The 20,135-nt window shown below is 41.5% G+C and overlaps 2 protein-coding genes across 4 annotated transcripts in view; one reads left to right on the top strand and one right to left on the bottom strand.

Annotated features, from left to right (window-relative positions):
* LOC143213624 (actin-binding Rho-activating protein) overlaps positions 1-3,010 on the bottom strand; it is a 36,805-nt gene extending 33,795 nt beyond the window's left edge. Inside the window, exon 1 of the mRNA XM_076433665.1 lies at positions 1,588-3,010. The gene's annotated coding sequence lies outside the window, so the exon portion shown is untranslated. The remainder of the gene's footprint in view (positions 1-1,587) is intronic.
* A 137-nt stretch (positions 3,011-3,147) lies between these two features.
* Positions 3,148-18,635, top strand: Ef-1a-f1 (translation elongation factor eEF-1 alpha chain). Of its 3 annotated transcripts, none has more exons than XM_076433659.1 (4): positions 3,148-3,305; positions 9,133-9,975; positions 12,379-12,872; positions 17,543-18,635. In XM_076433659.1, the coding sequence occupies exons 2-4, from the start codon at positions 9,153-9,155 to the stop codon at positions 17,609-17,611; spliced, it is 1,386 nt and encodes a 461-aa protein (XP_076289774.1). In that variant the 5' UTR covers positions 3,148-3,305; positions 9,133-9,152; the 3' UTR covers positions 17,612-18,635. The 3 variants fall into 3 exon arrangements, with proteins under 3 accessions (XP_076289774.1, XP_076289775.1, XP_076289776.1); XM_076433660.1 differs by lacking the exon at positions 3,148-3,305 and adding an exon at positions 3,630-3,881; XM_076433661.1 differs by lacking the exon at positions 3,148-3,305 and adding an exon at positions 3,888-4,030.
* The last annotated feature ends 1,500 nt before the right edge of the window (positions 18,636-20,135 follow it).

Here is a 20,135-nt window from a genome sequence, read left to right as displayed (position 1 = left end):
AGCAGTTACAAGTAATTGTAGCCGGTAGCTGCAATTCCTTGTAAGTCTTGTAACTGCTACTAACAATTACAGTTACATGTAATTGGAATTGGAATTGCAATTACTTTCGCTCAACCAGTAATTGTAATTGCGGACCACAATTACAATTACAGTGATTCGTCAAGTAATTGCAATTACCAATTACAATTACATGTAATTGTAATTGTATTTCTGCAATTCCAAATTACAGTAATTGGCAAGTAATTGTAATTGTAATTGAAATTACATTTTGCCCAACTCTGCTCTCAGGTATGTAGCCATCTGAATTTCGTCCGTGTAGCTCTCAGATGAATTTTGATAGTTATAAGTAGACTGCGGATCTTTATACGCATTTATAGGAAAATTGAGTAGATGAAATTCAAAATTGTTGGAAAATTTTCAAAATTGAAGAAGTCAATGTATGATTCTTCCTCTATTAAAATCGTTAAGGGAAGAAATAACTAGACTGCGGATTTTATGCATTTATGACAAAAGTGAGTAGGTGTAATTCAAAACAGGAAAAAGATTAAAAGAGTTTAACAATGCCGATATACTATTTTTAACATATAAAAATCATTAATGAAGAAAATCAATTTTTACTTAGCTCCTATAGCTTGCAATTGATGTATAAACATTTTATTTTGCAAGATCCCCAGTCTAGAAATAACATTCAGTTTGGTTTCTATTTCTTGCAATCGATTCAGACAATTTTTATTTTGCATAAAGATCCGCAGTCTGGTTATAAGAATACTCGTGAACAGAATGGATGAACGTAATAAGAGAAGAGAAATATTCCAAAAAGAGAAAATGTTGGACTAAACCATGGATAGTGCTAGCGGTCGGATCTAACTAATGATTAGACTCCGGATTTTATGCATTTATAACAAAAATGAGTAGATGCAATTTAAAACAGTGAACAGATTAAAAAAAAACTTGAAGAGTATTAATATATTATTTTTTAGTCAAAATTTACATTAAAATCATTAATGAAAAACATAAATTGATATATATCATATCTAATATATAATATAATGAGTATATTGTACAAACAAGAGTCTAATTTCTATACGTTTAACAATATATAATAATAATTTGGTCACTTAACTTTCTAATAAAAATTGAAAAATCGGTGTCGATATACTTTAAATTGAGGATTCTGTGACTTCTGCGTTAGACCATATTTTCCCGCCCATTGTTCAATTTATGTATATGTATAAATATTGTATGTACAAATATTGTATGTATAAATGGCAGAATGACATTTGTATAGCTGATAGTTGCTCGCCGAGGGAAAAATCGAACGTGTCCATTTGCGAGTTTCAACTTACTCTCCGCTCTCCGAAAGTATTTCGTGCACTCTCCGCTAGAACTTTCAATACGTGTACACTGACGAATTTCACTCTCGAGAGTAACTCGCGATAGTTTTACTCTCAGATGAACACGCACCTTTAACCCCTTGCCCTACGATTTATTTTACGGTATCAGTGATGAGAACTTTTCTTATAGTTCGTAATTTCCTAAAAAAGGAGAAAATTTGTATCTATTGTAGTAGTATAATTGATAGTTTACTTTTCCCCTTAGTAGTAGTAGTATTTATTTTATTTCGGTCTCGCGGCCAAGAAATTGGACTTGGTTTAGAGTTTTTTCTCTATGTCACCCATCCCTCCATCCATCCTTTCGATTATTTCTTTCCTTTTTCTCTCGATACTCCTGAGCCAGTCTACTATTTCTGCCACTCTTTTATCTTGTACTATCTTGTCTATACTTATATTTATTCTCTCTACGCCTTCACAGTCCTCTGCTAGATGCTTTAGCTTCCCCAGGTGTCTCTCGTGCATATCATGCACATTCTCTCTTTCTCCTTTCTTCAATATTTATTCCCTTCTTCCATATGTTCACATCTTACTCTAGCCATCAGGCTCCGACTGTCTCCTTCTCCTCTAGGTACCTTGGTACCGTTACTTTAATATCTATTGTATTACTACATGTTCTCCAATAACTATACATTAACAAAACCAAAATGGAAGATCATCTCGGTTTAAATGAAATTAATAACATACATATATATTAATTAGACTCTGTTCTGAATGCTTCTCACGAGTCTGACACGATATTGTCGGGCAAGGGGTTAAGGATGTTCTGGAGGTACAATGGGAAACAAAAGTACAAGAAATTCGAAATCCATCAATACATGGCAATGAAAGCCATTCATGAGTATATTTTGCATTAAACTTTTGCGAATACTGTACCCTCTGTAGCTATATTCAGTGGTCTACGCTTGTCGCGTTTCCATGCTAGTGAGAGACGACACGATAAATTTGACGTTTTGTAGCAGTTTATAACTTTTTCACTGTGTAACTGTTTAGTGAATCCTAATAAATTTTGAACATAATTAATTACATAATTTTTACTACATATACAAAAAAACTGGAGTTTCTAGTTGCGTTATTTCGAGGTTTAAATAGGGTTTGAAGTGGAATTTTATGAATTCTCCATAAGAAGACGTGTTAAAATGTGCAAACTTTAAGTTGCTATAATTCTTAAACGGTGCAGTGAATCGAACCCAAACTTTGGTAATTGCATTAATTTAGTAAGAATTATACCTTGTGAAATTTTCAAAAATTTTGTTGCGTTTTTATATACCTCCAGAACATCCTTAATGTGAAAGAATTCATTTCGAATTTCCCACCAGAAAAGCCGGCTCGTCCATGTTCCCGGTCGCGTCGCGAGTTATTTGCGGTGCAAGGCAGCGCGGTTTGAAACAACAAAATTAGCTCGAACGTCGAAAAATCGATGCTCGCCGGGGTGAATGAAAAAAAGATCGTTCGTCCGTTGAAGTTTTGTTCGAGACCGCGAACTCTGGCGGCGGATGTGGTACCGGGGAGGACGGCGCGTGCAACAAGCGCGAGCGATGCAAGAGTCCCGATAACGCCGTCCGCGGCGCATCTTGTCGATCGGCGATGCAGCCGGCTCGTCGCGTGTCGGGAAATAGCGAGGCAGACCGTCGTCGACGAATCGAGTGGTCCAATCATGGCAGCGGACCGTCGTCCTCCATGACGATGGCACATGCGCCCTTAGCCCCCTCGTCCCGAATGCAACGGCCAGCAGATGACACTGCGACTTCACCCCTGCTCGCTCTTCTCGCTCTTCTCTGAGCCTCCTCTCGCACCCTCTCGCATCCCTCTACGCTCCTATCGGCTGTGCCTCGTCCTAGTGGCCATCAAACGGCCGCGAAAATACGTGCGATTACACGCGGATTTTCCAGCGTCGCCATCCCGTTGACTCCGGTGAGTAAACCTGGTCTGTGCTCTGTTCCCCCCTCCACCTCTCGAAACAACGGGAATACCGAGCGGTCTGAAATCAATCGCGAGAAAACAAAGAATCGTCGTCCCGCGTCGAATAGCATCATCCTAGTCCCGCGACGCACATAACGCGAAACCGAGCTGAGCCGGCGGCGGCTGACGGACATATTGATTCGACCCGGTGCGGTGTGTGCGAATTCGTGTGCCCCCTAGTGTGAACGTACGAGATATTCGATTAGAACGGCCACGGAATCCGCGCGTATCGATTCCCCGCCGGTTCCCGGAGCTGAGTTTTGCCGCTCGACCAAATTCCACCTGAGGAACTAACCCGTAGACCCGGGACGGGGTGGTAGCGCGCCGGGGTTAGGCCAAACGGGACCAAACCAAACCAAACCGAGAGTGCGCCGCCAGTTCATTGCCGCGGCCATTACGCGGTCCGGAGGGCGTGCGATCGTTGCGACGCAGTTGGATCTACTCCTCGGCTCCGTTTTTTCCGCGAGTTCTCCCCCGCGATTCTCGGAAAATTCACGGGGCGAGCCAGCTCTCGCGATCGATCCCCAGGTAAGTGGCCAACGAACCGCCCCGGGACCGGTGTGGTCGGGTCAGTCTTCGCCGGGTCTCCGTATAACCTCCTACCCGTTCGGTGATTGCGTGACGGTACCGAAGAATTACGTGGCGGATGTGAAACCAGCCGATCGAAATCGGAGGAAGTAAGTCGATACGATCGTTAGGATCCATGCCGAAACCGATCGCGTTCGGACGGCTCGCTCGTACGAGCCCGACGCCGGAATCGCGAGCTTGGAATTGCTGGTCCGCGAAATGGCTGCTCCGGTCGCTGTGCCTATTATTAGAAAAGGCCGGTGGATGCGAATCGTTGCGCTCTATCTAACGTGAAATGCAGTTTGCCGCTCTGACAGAGCCCGTGGACGTTATATCGCGGTGGTGCCCGGGTGCACGATTTTCGGTACAGAGGAATACAATATCGATCGCTGACGGTATTGGGTCGCGAGGGCATACTCCATGGGAGGCTGAAGCCGAGAACCGACTCCCTCTCTCTCTTTCTCTCTTTTGCTCTCCGCGTTAGGTCCGTCTTTCGTTTTAGGCGATCGAGCGAACAACCGCGCGCACACCCCGTATTTTTCGACGTGGCCCGCGTGTCGTCCGTTCCGAATCAATACCTTTCGGGGTTCGCTCGCCAGTCTCTTCGGTGACACGTAAATATTAATCGTCTTCATCGAATATAATACAGAGGCGTCGTTTTCGCGTGTAACGAACCCGGTCGCACGTCCAGGCACACGGATCTTTCCCATCGCAACGGCAACGACGCCAGTTCGTTCAACCTAATCCCCGAGAAATCGGCTTGTAATCGGATTCATGGTAATAATCGTGACCGGCCACGGTAATCCAATATTTACCCTGGCGGAAAAATGCAGCCGGGATCGATAACCGGAGGAGTACGGACGTTCCTAAGCGGCTCGTTACGACGATAGATTGCTCGGTTACGTGCACTCGAATCAGGAACCGGAACTGAGAATCCCGCCATCGGTACAAACTCGTAGAATCACGATACGATACGAGTTTTTTTTTGTTGTTGCTACAGGTGGATATAATCGCGCGATGTTACGAACGCTAGGGGATACAGGCTATAGCCAGCCGTGAATGTTTTATGCTCGGTAACAGTTTTAATTAACGCTCGAAGTATCGAACACTTTACGCCGCTCTTGTGCTGTGCTTATTCAGATTTTATGTGATTCTGGGTGGTGTGTGTACTTGAGAAAAGAGTTATATGAGGGATTCTTATCAAATCAATTCTGGAATTTTAATAATTGTAAAATGTAAAATCGTAAACGAGTCGTGACGAGGTTTATTAGATTTTCTCATGGGATTTTATGATTTTAGTCATTGTAAAAGACAATATAAGAAACAACTTATGACAAGGTTTATTAGAAAATTTCGTATACAAACATTCCCAAACAAGTCGTGAGGATGTTTGTTTAAAAATTTCGTAGAAAAATTTTTACAGTCTTGATAATTTTACAAGACAAAATCAGAAACAATTCGTGAGGATATTTATTTCAAAATTTCTACAGGGAACATTTTTATAATGTTAGTAATTGTAAAAGATAAAATAGAAACAAGTTATGGCGAGGTTTATTAAAAAATTTTTCATAGAAACATTTTTATAATTTTAATAAATGTAAGAGACGAAATCGGAAACAAGTCGTGAGGATGTTTGTTTAAAAATTTCGTAGAAAAATATTTGTATAGTCTTGATAAATTTATAAGACAAAATCAGACACAAAAGTCGTGAGGATATTTATTTCAAAATTTCTCCAGAAAATATTCTTATAACGTTAGTGATCGTAAACGACAAAATAAGAAACAAGTCACAATGCGATTAATACAAGAACTTTGTACAAAAACAGTTTTATATAATCTTGATAATTGTTGCTGTTCTTTCTACTATAAACTAAAATCATTACATTTATATGCACTACATACATCGTTCGATAAAAGAACTTGCAATAAGTTGCATACAAATAAATGCATTAATAACGTTGTTATAAAAGTACATGACGTAAATACTCGAGTGATGTACTTCAAATAATTACTAAAATTTTCAAACTCTCCTTCGAAATTTTTTGCACATATCAATGTGAGTGAAATGGGAGATTTTTGAAAATCTGGGTCAAAATATATACTGATAAAGCGATTGCAATGTATATTGTAATACGAAGCAATTTTCAGTTCTTTAATTGAAACTAGTTGATTAATCAGGGATTTTTATACAAAATAAAAATGTTTCACCTGGATTGCAATAAACTGGAGTGAAATAGAAATTTATTTTCTTTCAAAAATGTGTTTAACACGTTCAAAATAATATAAGAGCATCTCTGAATTTTTCTAATATTTTTACTGTTTCAAATTACACCTACATACTAATTCTTGTCATGAATACATAAAATCCGCTGTCAATTAATCACAGTTTACTTCTCACGGAGCATTGATAATTTCTATTTGCATTACAGCAAGTGATATCGACGATTGACACAAAAACAGTCGGAAAGAGTTGAATTTTCAGCGAGCTAGTAGTATAACTCCACGGATGGTCAGCCGTGACGTTCGATCGATTGCAATATCTCGCTGCGAGTATTAATCTTTCAATGTATTCCCGTCAGATAGAATATAGAACCGACAACAAATAGCCAAAATTCTGTGATATCGAATTCTACTCGATCACTTCTGTGACGTGAACGGTCAATTATGCGAGAATCGAGAGGGCACTGCACAGATATTGCACGTTACGAATTAATTCGATCGATATTTGCCTGCTGCGTGTAGCTCGTCTCTCCTTGATACCTTCTGATCCTATTATGGACCATAGACGGCGAACAAAAATTAATATTAAAGGAACCGAAGAATCGAATTTGTTCATGATTGTTTTAGTAAAAATTTAATATGCATTAAAAATATCGTTAATGTACAATGAATAATTTCTTGCATTTATTCATTCTCTTATTGACTTTTCAGTCATGAGTTCTCTTGTAAGGTTGTAAAAAGTACTGATAAAATTTATGTAGTACAAATTTTGCTGGAAATAATGTTTATGCAATGAAATTTGTATCAATATAGATGGTATGGTACAAGAAAATGAAAGAGTTATTAATTAAATTGGAAATAAAATTGCACGTCACTGAAAGAAGAAAATTGCACCTCACTGAATAAAGAATACGATTTTCAAGTTAACTCGAGTTTAATTATTTCAGTGCTTTCACTTCTGAGATATTATTGTTTAAAGTTCCTAGCATGTAACAATGTGACACTTTACATAATATTCTGTATTCGTATCATTAACTTGAATACATAATAATAAACAAAATAGCATTTCAATTAAATTACTGTTATATTAGAAACTAAACAGCTTTCTCCTAAAATAAATTTAAAAGGAAAACAATATCTCAGTCGGTGCCTTAGTGGAATATTAAATTTGTTTACAATGATCCTATAAATATGTCCGAGGAAAAGGAAAAGAATTTATGAAGTCTGTCATCGCTGCATATTTTATATATTTACGACAAAAATAAGTGCATTAAGTAAAAAGCAGTATTAAAAGAATTTAAAAATAGTTTTCTATTATTTTCAGCTGATTTTCAAATAATTTTTAAAAAAGAAATCAAAATATCTGTCTCTTTTTATCTTGCAGTTGTTTTGCATAAAAATTTGTAGACTAGTTATTAAAAGTTCTTTCAATTTTTGAGTCCAATTGTTAAGGAAAAGTGGATTAAATTGGACAGGTGGTTAATCGATCTGGCTTAGACAAGATTACTTAATATAAATCAGGTTGAGAAAATTAGGTGTGTGTCGTAATCTATCGGCCACTACTCTTTTGAGACCGTTGTCACTTTGATTAGGCAACGCTCCTCGGTTTTTATAAGCGTGCCGCTTGTTATAGATGATTGTACATTATGTTCTTACATGTATATGTACCATGTACACATCGTTCATTATACAGTGGATTCAAAAAGTGTTCAAACACTACACCTATACACCTATTCTTGAAAAAAATGTTCAAACTTTGATAATTTCGTTAAAAAAATAATGCAACAATCGATCTGGACCGATCGTAAAGATGGAAGACCTTCGTTCATGTTTGTCTACAGGGTGTCCCAAAACTCCTTCAACATCCGGAAATGGGAGATTCCTGTGATCATCTGAAGCAACATTTTCCTTTGCAAAACCGCGGACGCCATTTTTGCAAAGGAAAATGTTGCTTCAAATGATCTCAGGAGCCTCCCATTTCCGGATGTTGAAGGAATTTTGAGACACCCTGCATGACATTTATGACAAAAATTAGAAAGTGTAATTTAGAACAATAAAAATATTAGAAGAATTTTAAAATACCATTACAGTTGGACCTCGATTAACCGGTTTAATCGGGAGACAAACAGCTCGGATAAATTACGGCCCAATGGATATAATCAAGACCCGAGGGAAATAATTAAGGTGTACATTATATTCAAAAATAAATTTTCAATTCTTGAAAATTTATTTTCCTTCATAATATGTGGGTGTCCCAAAATTCGTGAAAATCCCGAAAGGGGGTGGTTCCTGAGACCATTTCAAGCGACATTTTCCTATGCAAAAATGTTATCCGCGGTTTTGTTTACGAGTTATTAACGAAAAACACGGACCAATCAGAGCGCGACCTAGACGCGAGTTGCCACAGTCGGCTCGGCGCGTCAAATGTCTATTGGCCGACTGTGGCAACTCGCGTCTAGGTCGCGCTCTGATTGGTCCGTGTTTTTCGTTAATAACTCGTAAACAAAGCCGCGGATAACATTTTTGCAAAGGAAAATGTCGCTTGAAATGGTCTCAGGAACCACCCCCTTTCGGGATTTTCACGAATTTTGGGACACCCTTGTATAATCATATTTAAACGCATATTTGTTTATAATCGGGCTCCGGTTAATCGAGGTCCTACTGTATATTCTTTTCAATCTATTAAACACATTAAGAAAGAAAATGAACTCCAGTTTCACTCCAGTTTGTTGCAATTCAGATACAAAATGTTAATTTTGCACAAAGACCCGTTGTCTAACGATATAGTAGGTGAAACACCGAAGACACAATTTTGGTTGAGAATGCTGAAATTCGTGAACCGCGAAACGAGAACATCAGCCATCAATTTTGCACTGACCGGTGACTCTAAAAATACTCACGCGCCCTTTAACCACGGTTCAGTCATTTTAACCACCCCCGCATAGGGCTGAAAATGTAAATGAAGTTCCCAGCGTTCCGCTTGTTCTTCCAGGTGACTAGAGTACCCACAACATGGGTAAAGAGAAGATTCATATAAACATCGTGGTGATCGGCCACGTAGACTCGGGCAAGTCGACTACGACCGGTCACCTGATCTACAAATGCGGCGGCATCGACAAGCGTACGATCGAGAAGTTTGAGAAGGAGGCGCAGGAGATGGGCAAGGGCTCGTTCAAATACGCCTGGGTGTTGGACAAGCTGAAGGCGGAGCGTGAACGTGGTATCACGATCGACATCGCGTTGTGGAAGTTCGAGACGGCCAAGTACTACGTGACGATCATCGACGCACCTGGTCACCGCGATTTCATCAAGAACATGATCACCGGGACGAGTCAGGCAGATTGCGCCGTGTTGATCGTCGCAGCTGGTATCGGTGAATTCGAAGCTGGGATCTCGAAGAACGGTCAGACTCGAGAACACGCGCTGCTCGCATTCACCTTGGGCGTGAAGCAGCTGATCGTCGGCGTGAACAAAATGGACATGACCGAGCCACCTTATTCCGAAAGCCGTTTCGAGGAGATCAAGAAGGAGGTATCCTCTTACATTAAGAAGATCGGTTACAACACCGCGTCCGTCGCGTTCGTACCGATCTCCGGCTGGCACGGCGACAACATGCTGGAACCGTCCCCAAAAACACCCTGGTACAAGGGATGGAAAGTGGAGCGCAAAGATGGTAATGCTGACGGAAAGACGCTGATAGAGGCCCTCGACGCCATACTGCCGCCGTCCAGACCCACCGATAAGGCCCTTCGTCTACCGCTTCAGGATGTCTACAAGATTGGTGGTATCGGAACTGTACCCGTCGGTCGCGTCGAGACTGGTATTCTCAAGCCAGGTATGTTCTGGTCAGTGATGCCATGTGGCATCGAAATGGATGACATGTACTCTCCTCATTTTCCCCTTCCATTATCCTATTCCACCACCATGCGCACACTCCTACGTCCCCCACTAAGACCGTAGACCACGGTGACCGCGTGCCGTAGACTGGACCAGGGTTGCCAGATGTACGGCGTACCCGGCCCCTTACGTTTCCGTCTCTCGCCACCAAGCTGCGTTAAGGGGGTAGTATACCCTCGATTTGTAACTAGAAAGGAACTAGAATCTTACTAGATTTTGGGTCGAAAATATGGGTTTGCGCCCAGACGTTGATTGACCTTATTAGAACAAATTGTGGGCTGTGTGAGGGCTCATTCGAAAGAGGAAAGTTAGACGCAGCGCGCTTTTCTCACGAGGTTAACGAGATTATGTTTATATCTAATAATATGATAGCCCAAAGTCGAGAAAAAATCTAGGAAAAAATCCCGCAGATTTCAATGCATTTTCTGTCTCTAATAGACTTTTTTGGCTTATGAGATGAGAAAGGCGCGCTGCGTTGAACCTTCCTCTTTCGAATGAGCCCTCACACAGCCCACAATTTGTTCTAATAGGGTCAATCAACGTCTGGGCGCAGATCCATGTTTCGACCCATTTTTCTAGTAAGATTCTAGTAAATAGCAAATATCTAGCAAATAACTAGAATCCTACTAGAAAAATGGGTCGAAACATGGATCTGCGCCCAGACGTTGATTGACCCTATTAGAACAAATTGTGGGCTGTGTGAGGGCTCATTCGAAAGAGGAAGGTTCAACGCAGCGCGCTTTTCTCATCTCATAAGTCAAAAAAGTCTATTAGAGACAGAAAATGCATTGAAATCTGCGGGATTTTTTCCTAGATTTTTTCTCTACTTTGGGCCATCATATTATTAGATATAAACATAATCTCGTTAATCTCGTGAGAAAAGCGCGCTGCGTCTAACCTTCCTTTTTCGAATGAGCCCTCACACAGCCCACAATTTGTTCTAATAAGGTCAATCAACGTCTGGACGCAAACCCATATTTTCGACCCAAAATCTAGTAAGATTCTAGGTATTTTCTAGTTACAAATCGAGCCTATACTACCCCCTTAATTCCCCTCGATTTTCTCAGTCTGGCGACACTGCCTCCACTATGGCCGTAGATCACGGTGGCCGTGCCGTAGACTGGTCTGGTCATCAGAGAGAGGGTACATCATCTCACCGTGATTCCCCTCATATGGCACCACTGGTTCTGGTCCAGTGCTGTGCACGGTTGGGGCCCCTTAAGGGAGTCTTTTCCAACAGACGACGCTCGCGCGTGAACACTCACACACCGCTAGGATACTGTCACACACCGCTAGACCACGTATACGTACGCGAGGATTGCAAGGGTCCGGGATTCCACTTCTGATTTCTCGATAATGCAAAGACAAGGCTTTTTAGTAGTCAAAATCGCTAGATGAAAGATCAATCTAGGGCGCTGTTTGCCTCAAAAGTCCTTCTTTTACGTTTCCGAGCAATGGTTTTGCAATATTCGGCTGCATGTTGCCCGTCGGAGAGGCTAGTACGCCGGCGTGACTGCAGCGTCATCTGACGGGCAACATGCAGCCAAATATTGCAAAACCATTGCTCGGAAACGTAAAAGAAGGACTTTTGAGGCAAACAGCGCCCTAGATTGATCTTTCAACTAGCGATTTTGACAATTAAAAATCCCGTCTTTGCATAATCGAGAAATCAGAAGTGGAATCCCGGACCCTTGCAATCCGTCGCGAGTTTTGCTTTTCTCCCCACTGTTGCAATCTATGGACAATAATTGCTAAATCAGGAGCCAAGATGTTCCTCTCGTGCCTTTTATACAGGGTGTCCCAGACCAAGTCTAAGTCCCGGAAATGGGAGGTTCCTTGGGTCATTTGAAGCGACATTTCCCTTTGCAAAAATGGCGTCCGCGGCTTTGTTTAGCAGTTATTAACGAAAAACAAAGCCGCGGACGCCATTTTTGCAAAGGGAAATGTCGCTTCAAATGACCCAAGAAACCTCCCATTTCCGGGACTTACACTTGGTCTGGGACACCCTGTATTCAGACAGATTTATTTCAACCCTTCGCGGTCCTACTGTTACAGTAATGTCCCATTCTAAGACTGGCGGAGGACACGGCTCTATGTCCTAGGTCACAACACAGAACCGAGAATGACTTAGAATGGGACATTATTGTAGAAGCAATGGTTTAATTACATGAAAAAATTTAAAACATGCTTTTCGTAAATCTTTGTTAGTTACACGATGAAAATTTCATTGAAATGGGTTGACGCTAAAAAGAAACAACATGAAAGATGTAAGATTTTCGCCTCTGACCGTACTTGATTTGCCCTTGACACCTGCTAAATCTCTATTACGTTTGCCGCACAGGTATGTTGGTGACCTTCGCTCCGACCGCTCTCACCACCGAAGTGAAGTCCGTGGAGATGCACCACGAGGCTCTGACGGAGGCGTTACCCGGGGACAACGTCGGCTTCAACGTGAAGAACATCTCGGTGAAGGAGCTGAGACGCGGCTACGTGGCAGGGGACTCGAAGAACCAGCCTCCTCGAGGGGCGTCCGACTTCACCGCGCAGGTGATCGTCTTGAACCATCCCGGACAGATCAGCAACGGGTACACGCCTGTGCTCGACTGCCACACCGCTCATATCGCCTGCAAATTCGCGGAGATCAAGGAGAAGTGCGATCGTCGTACCGGCAAGACTACCGAAGAGAATCCGAAGAGCATCAAGACCGGCGATGCGGCGATCGTGATGTTACAACCTACCAAACCGATGTGCGTGGAAGCGTTCCAGGAGTTCCCGCCATTGGGTCGCTTCGCTGTACGCGACATGCGTCAGACCGTCGCCGTAGGCGTCATCAAAGTACGTGTCGATTTCGGGTCATCTAGGTGCACGGTAGTGCACCAGCCAAGTTCTTGCACTACCTCCTTTTACACGAAACAACTTAGCCGTTTTTTAGAGGCTTATAACTCGACACTGAAGGCAGATGGAGAGATGTAATTTCGTACACTTGTTAAATGCTATCATGTCTCAGTATTGACAAAACATTAATCTTCCAACATTAGTAGGTTCCGAGATATAGGACCTCAAAAATCGCTAAATTTGTCACTGACTGACTGACTGACAGATCATCAAAACCTTTTGGGTACTTCCCATTGACCTACAAGCTTGAAATTTGGTACATAGGTCCACCATAACAATCACTCAAGGGAATAATTATCAAAGTTTAAAATTTTACACCTTAAAGGGGTTGTATTAAAAAAAAACGAAATAGGTTATGTACGGAGAAAATGAAATATGTCGCTTTTCCCATAAGGAACCGTGTAAATTCCGGAAAGAATCATCTGCTCTCTTCAAACGTTCGTATAGCGCTATTCGAGGTAGTGGCAAAAAGCTCAAGCTGGTAGATTACAATAAGGTAGAAAATGACACTAAAATTATAACAAAAAAAATCTAGGTAAAGTTGGGTTCTAATTCGCCGGCGGAGTGTTAATCTTTGATACCTACTTGATAATTGATGAAATTTCAACAAAAATTGATGAAATCCTAACAAAAACATTCTGTAAACAGGAGCCAAGTTCTTATGGCCGTAAAAAGTTGTGAGATCAAACAGAATACGGTCAAGTTCGTTAGCTTAGAAAAATAAAAATAAAAATTAGTTAAAAAGAAAGCTACTTAATTTTTAAAGAGTCACACGGAGGGCTAAATTATTCAAACTTGGCCGCTACCTAACACGTTTTAGGGCCATTGGTTTAAAAAGTAACGGCCAAGTTTGAATAATTTAGCCCTCCATGTGACTCTTTAAAAATTAAATAGCGTTCTTTTTAACTAATTTTTATTTTTATTTTTCTAAGCTAACGAACTTGGCCGTATTCTGTTTGATCTCACAACTTTTTACGGCCATAAGAACTTGGCTCCTGTTTACGGCATGTTTTTGTTGGGATTAATCTTTTCAGGAGCCTCGCTCGCGAATACACTGGACACTGGACAATTTTGCACTGGCAACATAATGTAAAAGAAATATGGAACACAAAACAATCGGTGAACATAACAGATATCGAGGTTTCTTTCGATATAAGACGACGATGCTTGTTTTGCAACAAGAAAATCTCTATCCCCTCTTCTTAGGCCAGACGGAGGGGGTATGTCATATTCTATCCTTTCTCTTATGGTCCCATAATCCTCATGGTTATCCCATATCTCTTATGGTTCAAGAGTTATAGTTGAATTTCACCAAATTTCTCGATCCAGCCTACTGTGTGCGGCCGTTGGAAGCTGTATATCGTGATACAGCGCACAGTGGTCCGAAAACGCGATTTTACTTGCCGAACGTTACTGATAACGAATCTAACATAAAAAATTCAACATTTTAAATGGTGGATTCGTTCGTTTCTCGTGGTCAAAATTAAAGAGACACACATATCGACATTTTTAAACGTAATAAATTTATATGTAATTATATTTCCGATGTTCATTCTAAATTATCGAAATAGGTAATTCGTATTCCTGTTCATCTGAATCTCCTTTATCATCAATTGATTCCGTATCACGCCAAAATACCGCGTGCTTTTATTTCTTAATTATATCGCATAATTAAGCCGGCAGCAGTCGGCACCTAAAATTTATATACAGGGTCCGTCCGGAAAGTAATGCGACCACATTTTTAAAAAAATCTATTAAACATATGGGTATAAACATTTAAATTTCTTCAAAGTAGAATCCTTGGGCGTCGACACATTTTTTCCAGCGCGATTTCCATGCTTCGTATGCTCCCTGGAAGGCGTTACCTGGAGCCTCTCCGTAGTACCTTCGTCGCAGCCTCGTCGAGCACTTCCAACCAAAACTTTTCCGTAGATTACGGGGAAAACAGTAAACGGTACTTCTTAGTTGGATCACAACACTTCCTCAACCCCCGCCGCGCGTACAGTCCTGACTTGTCTCCCGCCGACTTCTTCTTGTTTCCAAAAATTAAAAATGTGCTAAAAGGATGCCATTTTGAAAGCGTGGAACGCGTCAAAGAGGCTGCGACGATGGTACTACGAGAGGTTCCAAAAAACGCCTTCCAGGGAGCATACGAAGCATGGAAATCGCGCTGGAAAAAATGTGTCGACGCCCAAGGTTTCTACTTTGAAGAAATTTAAAGGTTTATACCCATATGTTCAATAGATTTTTTTGAAAAAATGTGGTCGCATTACTTTCCGGACGGACCCTGTAAACTTTCATATAAAACAAGTCTGATGCTTACCACTCTTAACCATTTTTTTTCAAAGACTTTCCAAAGTTTAAATAGTTAATAATATTGCAGCATTATTTGTCGATACAAATAATAATCGAAATTGTATTTGTACATAACAATTAACTTTATTATTTTAAATAATAATTCATTTAAACTTGCTCAAATAATAAGTAATTATTTTTCCTTTTTATTTGAATATCCAAATAACAAACAACTTGTTATTTAAATTTTTATTTAAATAATTATTTATTTAAGTAAATTTATTCATTGCCCAACACTGACTGTAAGTACCTCCACCCGCAACACGTCGAAAGCCGCCATCGTCTTATATCGAAAGAAAAATCTGTGCTCTGCTCTACCAAAGTTTTGAAATTTTAAAGTCACCATTGGTGCACAGACGTTGGATGACACAGTGAGCGCGCGCGCTAGACGTCGCACAGAGGGCTGTTTCTGTAAAATAGGTTGAATTAATTCTATGAAAGTGGGCCCATTGTTTGTTTCACTAATTTGGTAATACATAGAGGAGAGTTGTTTAACGAGTTGAGAGAGGAGGATTTAACGTAACTAATCATAATTTAATAACAATTCCAATGCTAACTTTTGTTCAAGTTTAGTCGTGTCACATTCACAATCGGTACAAATTGTAATTTTGTTAGCATTAACTCCTTTTAACTATTTTACTGCTTAAATTCACACTCGAAATCAAATAACAAACGTTTGATTTCTTCGATTGGAACGCCGTCTATAAGGGTAGTTTTTTAACGCTAAATCTAGCGAGCCTTAAAAGTAACTGGTAAATGTTCCCTTATAAAAACGACAAGATTGATTTTATTTAGACTTTGCGCAGCTCTTATTGTAATATGTGCTCCACTAAAGATATCTATACAATCACATCTTATGAAATTAATTTTATTATATAGATAATCGTAAAATAGAAAATCTGGAACCGGTCATTTTGACCGGTGATGGTAGGTTTAGTGTTAAAGACAGTTTCTCACCCCGGAACTTTTAAAACCGTTTTGCTCCTAATTAATAACGTATAAACAGAGATGTGAACTTTGTCCAGCTTCTCGCGATTCTAGCCCACTGTGATCTTCCACATCTTCTCGTACAAAACTATTGGATAACATAGGAAAAAGGCAAAACATTCTGGTTCCGCAAGGAAAACTTTACCCTGTACAGTAAATCGTCTATAGACGCGACAGCCTCGGGGGGATTTAGTCGCATCTATCGTATAGGGTAGCTATTTTTCATCTCCAAAGGCCGAGCCGAACGTAGACGGCAACTGTTCGCGTCTCTTTCTCTTCTATACGCTATCCTTCCTTGCGCCCGAAACGTTCATCGTCAATTAAATCACTAAATACAGTTGAAATTCTATCATATTTGGTATCATTTTGCAGTAGAAAAATGTCACGAATATGTTGGTGAAAGTTCCATAAAAAAATAATGAAAAATAAAGAAGATTAAATATTGGTGTTACATTGTGATGACGCACGGGCGTTTGAACTGTGCCGGCGACTGCGACTCTCCGCGTCGCGTTAGGGTACGCGCACAGTGGACCCGTTTCGGCCGACGTCCGACGTTGTGTCTCTTTCTCGCACGCTTGAAAAGAGAGACAGATGCGTCGAACCTCGGCCAAAGCGGACGAAAACGGGTCCACTGTGCGCGTACCCTTAAGGTGAGCGCATACTAGATGGTCGCGGGAAGGCCGCGGGAAGGCCAAAGCCGCCGATGGACGTCCAAAGCCGCCGATGGACGTCCACGCGGGAAGAAATCTCTAGCGGGCCGACGGCTCCACAGCAGGGAGCAGGGCTCCCTGAAAGAAAGGTCCCTTTCCCTAAAAGAGGTGGGGAGCCCACGGAGACCTTTTTTTCTGCCACGCACAGCAGGTAGCCCTGCTCCCTTGCCGCATGGACGTCCATCGGCGGCTTTGGGCGTCCATCGGCGGCTTTGGCCTTCCCGCGACCATCTAGTATGCGTTCACCTTTAGAGAAGGCGCACAGTGGACCCGTTTCAGCCGACGTCCGACGTTGTGTCTCTTTTTCGCACGCTTGAAAAAAGAGACAGATGAGTCGAACATCGGCCAAATCGGACGAAAACGGGTCCACTGTGCGCGTTCCCTTAGTAGTGGTCCACACCGATATACCGAGCCGAGATCAGATTACTAAGTTGGGGGGGGGGGATATTCTTGGTCGCATCTATCGTATAGAAATTGTTGCGTCTATAGAGGATTTACTGTACAGTTTCTCCAATGTGAATGCTAGAGGGAGTAATGAACGGGTCGGTGTGTTCGCAGAGTGTCACCTTCAAGGATACCCAGGGCAAGGTCACAAAGGCCGCGGAGAAGGCCCAGAAGAAAAAGTAACCATCAAGCTTCCTCGGAAGCTCGCAGTCCGTTGGCTGGCTCCCGGCGGTCGTCTCCTCGTCGAGGGGATTCTCCTCACGGATGCAGTACGCCGCGGCTGCTCCATTCAACTCATACTCAACTAATTATACCAAAAATGAAAAAATGTTGTGCTTACCCCCGTTACATTATCCGGTAGTGTTGAATCCGCGCATCTATCCGAATCTGCACATTCAGTTCACCCATGCCCCGCGCACACCCCACATATGCTAGGTGGAATTCTTACGTTTTTACTCATTCTTACATTGACGAAGATATGTGTCCAATTACAGGTAATACTCAGTTCCCTTGGACTCTGTGTAGTTAGGTTTTTCAATTAAATACATACAACACACATTACAATACACACCGAAAGACGACAAGACCGGGATGATGATGTCGCGCGACACGAACGAAGACATTCGAGGCAGCGGTTCGGCGGATCCTCGATTCCACTCGCGATCAGATTCTGTACTATCGTAAATGTAAGGTGGCGTTCGAGCCTGAACACATGTATTTCTTTTGGGACTTCTCGAAAAAGGACAAAAATTACCGTGCTCACAGATCGATCTCTCCTAACCGATGACACCACGCCGTTCAACAACCTGCGCAATTACATTCACCGCGATCACACGGACACAAAGCACCGCTGCCTCGCATCCCCGACTTTTTTAACCGATTTATTTCGAAGAATTCGTTAAGGCTGATTTCTTTGAAGACTTGGTTGTTGCCTCGCTGCAATTAATTTTATTACTTCTATAAGATTATATTTATCTCTAGTTAGGTATCATTAGACTACTGTACCCCTCCTGTCCCTGTCGCGACCCCAGCGAACCTTCTCTCACGGCGAAAGAAGAAAACGAAAGCACCTTCCTCTCGCTCACAAGAGGGTCTCGCGTTACGGGTTGCTTGTGTTAATCTCCATACCCCTAATAGACGCGTTCTACAATTGTGTTGACCCTTAGCCAGTATTATGTTGATGTAATAAAAAAAATTTTAATTGCAATCTCTAGTCTTTTATTGCCTTCAACGCTTCTAATCATAAATAACGCTCATAACCAGATATTTTTGTCGTTCTCCTATGTAGTCCAGATTTGGACGAGAAAATACCAAAAATTTTAGTTTCCATCCTAGGAGATTCAGGAATGGTTCACATCAGTTATGAGCGTTTAAAGTTGAGCGATTTTCAGTACTTTTGACAGGTAAAGGTGCCGTCATATTGCTATGTAGTGATGGTCGCGCGACACTTACCGAGCGCAGCCGCTAGATGGCACCACAAGGACGAGCAGATGTCGATCACGTAGATTCCTAAGCGTATTCGGGCCACAGACGAGGTATAAATCTCCTCGGTGATATAAAAGTACACCAATCACCATATGGGATTTCGTGTCTCACACAATAACAACTGGTTTTCTTACGCCTTCTACGCTGATGAACTAAGTAATTTTGTCCCAGCCATATTTATGTGGTCGCCAGGAAAAACGCCGCATGTCACAATTTCAAAAAATTTCAGTCCATGCATTAATTGAGATTTATAGTATAGCATCTATGTCTTTATATAAAAAAAAGTCATGAAAATAGATTCGAAAGGTTTAAAAACATAATGCAATTGAACCGATATCCTATGGCAAAGCATTTTAGTGACCAAAACGTTAAACGGTAACATCTCGAATGTGAAATTATGTGACATGCGACGTTCTTCTTGACAACCACAGATTTAATCAATTCGCCGAGCATTCCCTCCACTCTGGCTCCAATTCGAGGGCAATCGCCGATCGTCGAGGACTCTGTACAAGTCTCCCATCCCTCCCCACCAATGAAAAATATCCGCGAGGGTAGCTGCCTCACTGCCGCGCCATACCTACGACCCTCACGGACCCAAGGGTGTCTGATCATCTAATATAATTGTCTGTACCTCACCTGTGTCTGCAATATTGCAGTAGACGTCCTACAAATATAATATACTTAAAATATAAGTAACATGTACACAAAACAATCACTTTATGTATGAATATAGAATGAATAAATAAAGACAGTGTAGTAAACAAACGTGTCTGTAAATTTATTTATTGAATCCCTAATCTTTTCCCGACAAACCGACTTGTCGTTGAGTAGTACTACTGAAATTCGTGTCGCCTCCTTGGAAATCATGTTCTCTTAATACAAAACTCAATTTTCTTCGCCAAATGTTCGCCAAATATTCGCCAATTTTCGGCCGTCTGACTTGTCGTTGAGCTATACTACTGAAATTCGTGCCACCTCCTTGGATATCATGTTCTCCTAATACAAAATTCAATTTTCGAGATTTTCGAAAATTTTCGCCAATTTTCGACCGTCTGACTTGTCGTTGACTTATACTACTGAATTTCGGATACCTCCTTCGACATCATGTTCTCCTAATACAAAACTCAATTTTCGAGATTTTCGAAAATTTTCGCCAATTTTCGACGGTCTGACTTGTCGTTGAGTTGTACTACTGAAATTCGTGCCACCTCCTGGGATATCA

This window comes from Lasioglossum baleicum, chromosome 11 (assembly GCF_051020765.1).
Source record: "Lasioglossum baleicum chromosome 11, iyLasBale1, whole genome shotgun sequence".
In the NCBI taxonomy this organism is placed as follows: Eukaryota; Metazoa; Arthropoda; class Insecta; order Hymenoptera; family Halictidae; genus Lasioglossum; species Lasioglossum baleicum.
Note: the sequence above shows the minus strand (reverse complement) of the source record. Positions and strands in the feature narration are given on the sequence as shown.

Bases quoted from the DNA above. Each gene is read 5' to 3' on its own strand.
- Ef-1a-f1 (XM_076433659.1), top strand. From the start codon at position 9,153: ATGGGTAAAGAGAAGATTCATATAAACATCGTGGTGATCGGCCACGTA. The intron at 9,976-12,378 runs GTATGTTCTGGT...TTTGCCGCACAG, and splicing joins GACTGGTATTCTCAAGCCAG to GTATGTTGGTGACCTTCGCT. The intron at 12,873-17,542 runs GTACGTGTCGAT...GTGTGTTCGCAG, and splicing joins TCGCCGTAGGCGTCATCAAA to AGTGTCACCTTCAAGGATAC.